The sequence below is a fragment of the Silurus aristotelis genome (assembly GCF_946808225.1).
Source record: "Silurus aristotelis genome assembly, chromosome: 12".
Lineage (NCBI taxonomy): Eukaryota > Metazoa > Chordata > Actinopteri > Siluriformes > Siluridae > Silurus > Silurus aristotelis.
This window is the reverse complement of record NC_139585.1, coordinates 15,873,577-15,882,199: the sequence shown is the minus strand read 5'-3', so window position 1 is coordinate 15,882,199 and position 8,623 is coordinate 15,873,577. Positions and strand designations below refer to the sequence as shown.

The 8,623-nt window shown below is 38.3% G+C and overlaps 1 protein-coding gene across 2 annotated transcripts; it reads right to left on the bottom strand.

The window, feature by feature from the left end:
* Positions 1–1,418: 1,418 nt before the first annotated feature.
* Positions 1,419–8,420, bottom strand: sh2d4bb (SH2 domain containing 4Bb). 2 transcript variants are annotated; one of them, XM_083555798.1, is made up of 9 exons: positions 8,401–8,420; positions 6,741–7,031; positions 5,977–6,136; positions 5,519–5,675; positions 3,440–3,578; positions 3,028–3,340; positions 2,769–2,896; positions 1,828–2,048; positions 1,419–1,535 (listed from the first exon to the last, which is right to left on the bottom strand). In XM_083555798.1, the coding sequence occupies exons 2-9, from the start codon at positions 6,901–6,903 to the stop codon at positions 1,443–1,445; spliced, it is 1,374 nt and encodes a 457-aa protein (XP_083411924.1). In that variant the 5' UTR covers positions 6,904–7,031; positions 8,401–8,420; the 3' UTR covers positions 1,419–1,442. The 2 variants fall into 2 exon arrangements, with proteins under 2 accessions (XP_083411924.1, XP_083411925.1); XM_083555799.1 differs by lacking the exon at positions 8,401–8,420 and adding an exon at positions 7,646–7,696.
* Positions 8,421–8,623: the final 203 nt, after the last annotated feature.

Below are 8,623 nucleotides of genomic sequence, written 5' to 3'. Positions count from 1 at the left end.
TCCAGGCTTGGGACCGGCACTAAGAGTACGCTGGCTTGTGCAACCCTAATGGTTGGGTTAGAGACCTGTATCTTTTACTGTGGAGGTCTTTTTGAAAAAATTTATTTAATAGATTATATCAGCTTTTTCAGAACTTCCTCTAACATTGTTAGTAATTAATATATTTTCTTTTGTGCATTTGTACTCAATAAAAGATATTTGGGTTAGTTTAGTTTGTATGCTGTATTTTAGACATGGTGTAACTTTTAAATTGAGTATAATTAGTGTTTGTTATAAGCCACTGCACAGTTTTGCCTGTCCATTAAAGGATCTAGGTTGCAGATTAGGTTCAGTCTGACCTAGAGCTTTATCTGTCTCTGAACACTACCGACCCTCACAACAATACCCCACTTCTGATCTCAGGTCAGCAGATACTCTTATCTTGGTTTAGTCCTTCACCCTAATGCACTATAAAAGCATGATCAGTCTGGTACTTTGAACAGGGCTTTTAGGACAAACAATTATTTATGATCTAATTAAGTCCAGTGTCTTTATAAACACACACAAAAAAACATTTCCTGGATGAAAGACTACACTTTATTAGAACGGAATCTGTGGCTGGTTATTAACAATAGATTATTTGGTCTTTTTATAGTTTAAATATTTAAATATAATTTTCATATGTACTTTAGATAAATTTTTGTACTACATTAAAGAAGTTAACAAGTCTATGTTTGCCTTATTAGAAAATCTTTTTGAATGCTTGTTTTGTAAAAGAGAATACAGACTCTAGGGCATACTAATAGGTATTTACTCACACACAGGTCTTATCAATAACTGACAACCTTTAGAAACATTCTTGTTATCCCAGGGTGACGTGCACTTCCCCCCTTTACACCATGTTTTTTTTCAACCCTTTATCCCTCTGCCAGCTTCTCCTGCACCATTTGCTGAAATAGCCGCTTTTCGTTGAACAATACACAACTTAGCAAGGTCAGCCATGCACATCACCTGACTCGGTTTACTCCTGTGTTTGTGTGTGTTGTTGCTGTGTGTGTACTTTGGAGGGCAGCGAGGCAGGAAGAGGCTTGTAGGCTGCTGATGTGGATGGTTAGGCAGTTGGAACTTGTCTGAATGAAGGAGGAAGGTTTTAGTGTGGATTTAGGTTTTGCTTCAGTGATGTGAGAGTCCTTGAGGCACAGACCAGCACACACCCCTTTAATCCTGCTGAGCTTAATCAACACACAAGGTGGCATTTTTCTCTGTGCAATATGTAAACCAAGCAGATTAGAGTAGTTCATTAATAAATAGTTTTATTAACTCCTGACAAAGGCGTGTGATAAGGTGATTGGCCACAAGGATGTGATCGTTAGGAAAATCGCTGCGCTTTTATGTGATGCAGTACTTAACTATTTTGTAAAGGTTCAAGTCAAACTATAACAATATGAGCATGAAGGAAAGAGTCACTGAAAGAGTCCTCCATAGTCTGGCTCAGAGCCTTTGAGCTTGCAAGAGTCCAGCAGCAGCTCTCCTCCAGATGTGGTTATCACCTCCTCCTGAGGAAACAAAAACCATCAGCCAGACAAATGAACAACAGCACAGGTACAGGCAACAGCATGCATATGTTTAGTCACGAAATCAATTCTCTCTGTCAGTAGCACAGATGGAAGGACAGTTGTGCTTACTGTGATTGTGTTAGTCACACCCTTGAGCTTTATGAGCAGCACCCTATGAGCGTTTCCCTACCACTGTGCATGTGTGAGTTTAATAAACTATGTGTGTATGCATTCAATGACAAAATCTGATTGAGAAAAAGTTTGAGAGAGAGTGGACTTGCAAGAAGTTAACCTTATGGAAGTCGATGAGGTCAGCTAAAGTAGCATGGCGGTTTTGGTCCACCCCAAGGAAGCTGTAGTAATCACCCGAGGCGTCGATGAGAAAGTGTTTGAAGCCAGAGGCTGTCCGGTAGGACAAAGTATATCCCCAGATCCTTTCACTCACTCGTACTAGGAAACAGCCTTCAGAAGCGTTCATTAGCAAGGACTCTGAATCTTGCCGTGAGATGATCCCTGTAGGTGTGTGCAAAGAAAGTGTGAGAAGGTGTGGTCCGTTGGGTGAGATGGATAGATGACAGAGGGAATGTGAAGGGAGAGTAAAGAAAAAAGAGAGCAAGACACAATTAGAATAAAGAAAAGCCACCCTGAGCAGACATGAGTCAGAGCATGGCAGACAGAACAGAGACAGTGAGTGATTGGGAATGGGTAGTACGTGCTACAGAGCACAGATGCTTTGGCACACTGTTGTTGTGTGACAGGCTTCACTCTCATGTTGCCATGGTGGAATAGCATCACTCTGCTGTGACACTCATTAATCTTATCATTTCCCCAATCAGGAGTGACACACAGTAACCCCAATCAACCAAAATGCAAGCTGTAAATTATTGAGCTCCACTTTTTGTACCTCTCTTGTTGTCTTGTTCTAACTCTGCACACTGCACCTCCACTCTGTCATCTGTTTCTTCTACCCTGTACTCTCTCTATCATTCTTATCATTCTTTCACAGTTCAATCGATAATGCTCTCTCTGTCTAAAACCTCTAATCTAGTCTCCTGTTACACCAAAGTGCCTGTTACCCAACTTAGCGACCTGGAAGCTTATTTTCTCCAGGGCGTGGGTAGATTTCTTCGCTATTTTATCTACCATGAATCTTTACTTTACTTTGTGGATAAGAACATAGGATGTTTCTTAAAGTTTATGAGGAAAAGTATAATACATTGATGCATTCTTTACCATGAAACCACGAGGCAATGGTGTTGCTGCTTCTTTCATAGCCAGCTCTTCTGGGCTTTTGTTCCTCCTTAAACCATCGCATGATGGAATCCCGAGAGATTGGCCTAGGTGGCCGAATCCACACTGGGCTTGAGAGTAGAATGATATAGAAAAAAGTTTCTTAGATTATTCTAATATTATCATATTTTTGTGGGTGTTAAATTAGTCAAAGCCTTATTGCTGTTAATGAGCAGTGTAGTAACACTGGATTTAGAGTTACCCTTCTGTTACTGTATGTGTCTGTGGGCTGCTGTATCTGCGGTTTTGTCTGCGACGGCACTGGACAGGGGCGACTACACTGTCAACAGCAGACTGCGATTGGCTAGCTTCAGCTGGAGAAGGTGATGACTGCTTGATGATATCACTGTGCCGTCGGTTCTGACTTGGGTCATTCAGATGTGTATTCTGGAACAGTCCACTCAGGCCAGCCACAAGGCCTTTCTCGATGGCTCGCAGGGACTGGCGTTTGTACTCATCTTTGGCACGGCGAGCCTTACACTTCATCTCCTCATCAGCCGCTTTGGACCGGCGCACTGTGAAGCACACAGAGATTTGAATAGAAATCAGCTGCTTTAATGGCACTGGCTCAATTGTGCAATTTTTTTTCCCTTTCACTCCACTTGCTTTCTCACATTGTTCCTGCCATTCCTTGTCATCCCTTTCACTTCTCTTTTCCTCCAGTTGCAGAGAGATGAACAGCTCTTTCGCTCGCCGTTCTTCTGTTTGCCGAATTTCCTCCTCACCTCTCTGTCTCTCCTCCTGCTCAAATTTCTTGGAGGCACAGATAAAAAATTAATTGATCATCCCCATCTCTAAGCAGTACTCAGATAAAGTGCATCGCTAGATGAAAATTCCTCTGCTGCTAATCCCATTCTCTCATTTTCATTAACAGCTAGGCTACAGTGATTAATTCGATGGATTGTGTCATTAACACTGACATTATCTTTTTAACTCTAAGCATCAAAGCTCAGACCTACAAATGTCGGCCTTGTCTTGTTGTGATCGCTATCACTATTGTGTAAGATTGCCTGGTTTTAAATAATTCAACATGGCCACAAAATACATAGTAATTTGAAATAATTGAACCCAATCAACATTACTTTGTTGCTAATAAAAAGGCTTGAGTGAAGTAGAAAAGATTCTGACACTACTTCATCTTCGTGGCAGTGTGTCAAATTAAACTAATAGGATTGAAGAAGGAAGCCATGCTCCACTCGACTTTATTTTGGTCACTCTACTGTAATCTGTTTAAATTGTGAAGGCTATATTTGATTTTGCATTAGCCTACCCTCAGCTCCTCTTCTTTGTTCTTAAGAACTCCAGTCTCTCATGTCTAATTATAGCTTAGGGCTCCTTACAGTCATAATCACTAACAGCAGTTTTTATAAGCTGCATCGTCATTGTCTTGTATTTATTAATGGTTATGTAAATTGAGGTGTTGCTTGGTTATAAGTGGTGTTGGATTCCTATTTGCTATCCATAGCTATCCAATGACCTGACATTTAATGTTCCGGCCAATTGTCTAGTGTTTCTTTACTTTTATCTACTACAGTACAGATTCAGCACACACAACCTTAGAGGCCAGGGTCTAGACAGTTGGAAAGTATAAATAGAACATGACAAATTATTCAAGGATTTAGGCTTTTTTTCATAGTTTTTCTGAATTTCTATTGTTTAAGCCTTTTATATATTTATTTTTAATAAACTGATATAAGCTGAATAGGCTGACAAAGCAGTATATATATATATATATATATATATATATATATATATATATATATATATATATATATATATATATATATATATATATATATATATATATATATACTGCTTTGTCAGCCTATATATATATATATATATATATATATATATATATATATATATATATATATATATATATATATATATATATATATATATATATATATAGTACAGACCAAAAGTTTGGACACACCTTCTCATTCAAAGAGTTTTCTTTATTTTCATTTTTATGAAAATTTGTAGATTCACACTGAAGGCATCAAAACTATGAATTAACACATGTGGAATTATAATGGAATTATATAAATAACAAAAAAGTGTGAAACAACTGAAAAATGTCATATTCTAGGTTCTTCAAAGTAGCCACCTTTTGCTTTGATTACTGCTTTGCACACTCTTGACATTCTCTTGATGAGCTTCAAGAGGTAGTCACCTGAAATGGTCTTCCAACAGTCTTGAAGGAGTTCCCCGAGAGATGCTTGGCACTTGTTGGCCCTTTTGCCTTCACGCTGCAGTCCAGCTCACCCCTAAATCATCTCGATTGGGTTCAGGTCCGGTGACTGTGGAGGCCAGGTCATCTGGCGCAGCACCCAATCACTCTCCTTCTTGGTCAAATAGCCCTTGATGCCTTCAGTGTGACTCTACAATTTTCATAGTCATGAAAATAAAGTGAACTCTTTGAATGAGAAGCTGTGTCCAAACTTTTGATCTGTACTGTATATATATATATAAATATATATATATAGATAGATAGATAGATAGATAGATAGATAGATAGATAGATAGATAGATAGATAGATAGATAGATAGATAGTAAGTCAATTTCATAAATATATACAGTATATATATATATATATATATATATATATATATATATATATATATATATATATATATATATATATATATATATATATATGCTGTGACAAATGACCCAGGAGACCCACCTTTAGCTCCTCTTGAATACGATCCTCTTCTTCCTCCTCTTGCTTGGCTGCCTTTCTGTCATCTGTCTCCTCCCTCCATTTCTCGGCAACAAACCGAGCCTTCTCCTTTGCCATGGCATCCCGAAACTTCTTTTCAATCTCTGCTTCCTTCATACGCCTCAGAAATTTCAAAAGGGAATGACTGACACACTGCTCATCATCTCACTTTCAGTTAATCTCTTGCTCTCTTTTCTTTCTTATTTTTAGGTGACACATCTGTCAGTCTTCACACTTTCCTCCAAACCCCTTGATTCCTGTTCACTAATTTTTATATATCACTCCCTCTTCGTTTTCCTTTCTTTTATTATATCACTTTTATCTTTTCTTTCTTTTTATTCTTCATTTAATGGCCTCTCTACTTCCTAACATCCCTTTTCTTTCTTAAAGTTCCTCGCAATCATGTCATTTAGCTCTCTCACCAGAGCTCCTGTGCCTCTTGCTGTGCCTGTTTCCTGGCTCTCTCCTCCATCAGCTCTTCTACTAAGTCGTTGTAGGGTTTGTCTCCTTGGGCCTCACCCATAACCCAGACCCACACCTCACTATCAGAACCCAGCAGCCACTGAATGCCTCTACGGCCGCCTGGCCAGGAAACACACACACATTGAGAGGAACTGGCAGAATTTTACCATATTATGAAATCAGGATATTATAAAAGCATGACACAAAAACACACTATATAACACAACATGATAAATTGGAGATATGAGGAATATAAATCTAAATTGTATCACTAAATTATGACAGCACATATAGTGTAGTCTGTTGTTAGAAAAGATACAAACAAAATCTTAATATATTAATATACAATTGTTATAATAAATGTAAAATATTCTAAAAACTATTAAAGCCTTCACACTTTATTTGAACGTATTGTTTCTGCTTATAATATGAATGGGTAGGAAATCTGAAGGTTTTAGAAAAGTCTTAGCTCCTATTATAAATTAATTAATGTAATTTAGTGAAATCCTGAAAAATATCAATTACCAATGCTGGTTTGAATTTGTATAAATTTAGCATTAATAATAGCACATAGATTGGTCTTTCATTAATTCAATACCATATTCAACAATATTGTGAACTTTATCACAAATATTCTAAAATTTCATAGAGGTAAATATGTTAATATGGCTTGCAGTGTCCTGGACACAGAAAACTGTAAAGGTTGAATGATTAGTTGACTCACTCCTTTTGCGGACATTTGGACTGGGGTCTCTGCTCTCCCTCTCGTTCCAGCGGCGCACCTGCTCCTCACGAATCTTATAGAAAAGAATTTGCTTCTGTTCCTCGTTTAACTCCTGGAGCAGCTTGTGCTCTATGTACATATCTTGAAGAATTTGCTGCATCATCTTGATGGCTGTGTAGTTGTCACACTTTGTTATCCTTCTCCTAGTGGTTCAGCTCTTGATTGAAGAAGACTCACCCAGGGTGAGGAAGACTTTGGGCTTAAGATGGAACGGAGGGCCCGAAATGTGCACTGTTGGAGTAGATATAAATCACTTAAATGCCACATGCTTACAAGCAGCCTTGCTATACCATACTTTTGAAATGTTCTCCGTCCACGTTTTTATTACCTATACACTCTTTTCCACAAATGTTCTCTTTTTTCTGTTACCTGCTCCTTTCCTCTTGGTTTTGCTTCATTGTGTAACTTCCCCAAGGGTTTTAATTTTACCCCTCTACCTGTCTCTCTCTCTCTCTCTCTCTCTCTCTCTCTCTCTCTCTCTCTCTCTCTCTCTCTTCCTCTCTCTCTCTCTCTCACACACACACACACACACACACACACACACACACACACACACACACACACACACACACACACACACACACACACACACACACACACACACACAAAAGCCCTCTTTCTCCTGCAGTGAAACTACAGACAGGTGTTCCTGACACCTGAGTCTGTGTCTGACAGACCTAACTAAGACATTCATCCAAATGTGTACATGTACATCTGTTTGCTATTGCTATTTTGTAGGATTTCTGTTTAATGTAAAATGTAGTTAGATTTGCTTGTATAATTACAATAATAATAATAATAGAGAAAAAGAGAGTCCATGCATATATTTGTGAGTGTTATCTGACCTGTCCCTTTCTCCTTTCCTTTCCATAGTGCAACTTTATCTGTGCTTCTTATGTTGCTCTAGCACTGTAGCAGATGGTGTTAACTCCTCCCCCTTGCTCTGCTCTCCAGGTAGCCCGTGCGCTCCGAGAACACCAGTCCCTCACGTCTCATTATAGCTTAATGCTCCATACACCCCTAATCGCCACTAACTGCTTTGTAATTGTTGTCTTTATTGTTTCAGATTTATTAATGGCTATGTAATTGAGGTATTGAATGATTTTAACCAAAGAATGCATGCTCATCCTTGTGTTGTGACTTTTTTTTTTGTCATTTTAAAACTGCTTTCCCTCTGCAATGGAAAACGTTGACTCATTTTATCTGCTATGCATAGAGACCCCATGACCTGCCATTTTATTGTTCTGTCCATTTGTTTTGTGTTACTTTACTTTTACAGCTCTGCACACACACACACACACACACACACACACACACACACACACACACACACACACACACACACACACACACACACACACACACACACACACACACACACACACACACTTATTAGAAGCCACGGTCTAGACAGTTGCATATTATAAATAGAACAAGACAAATTATCCTAGCAACCATGGTTGTAAGCTTTTTTTTGCTTGTTTGTTTTTTTTGCTTTTTATTCTCTTCTAACTGTAACAGCAATCTGTCCTCAGTGCACAAGAAGCCTTGGAAATATAGACAACAAAGACTGTTTAAAGTTAAGAGAATGGGAGCAAACCTTATCCCAGTACAAATGAGATATAAATATAGCACTATAAACCCTCTACATTTCTTTTTTTTGTTAGCTAATTTACATAATTTGTAATGCCAACTCCAAAATAAACACTAATTATCCCACTGATGTAACGATCATGTCTAACAGTGAGACTCATTATCAAATGTAATTAATCAAAAACAAAAGCCTGTCAAGCCTTTCAAAAGCTACACTACAATAACAGGGT

Excerpts from the sequence above, each read along its gene's own strand:
- sh2d4bb (XM_083555798.1), bottom strand. The coding sequence starts at position 6,903 with ATGATGCAGCAAATTCTTCAAGATATGTACATAGAGCACAAGCTGCTC. Across the intron at positions 5,676-5,976 it reads CAAGAGGCACAGGAGCTCTG|GCGTATGAAGGAAGCAGAGA; the intron begins GTGAGAGAGCTA and ends GAAATTTCTGAG. Across the intron at positions 2,049-2,768 it reads CATTGCCTCGTGGTTTCATG|GGATCATCTCACGGCAAGAT; the intron begins GTAAAGAATGCA and ends ACACACCTACAG.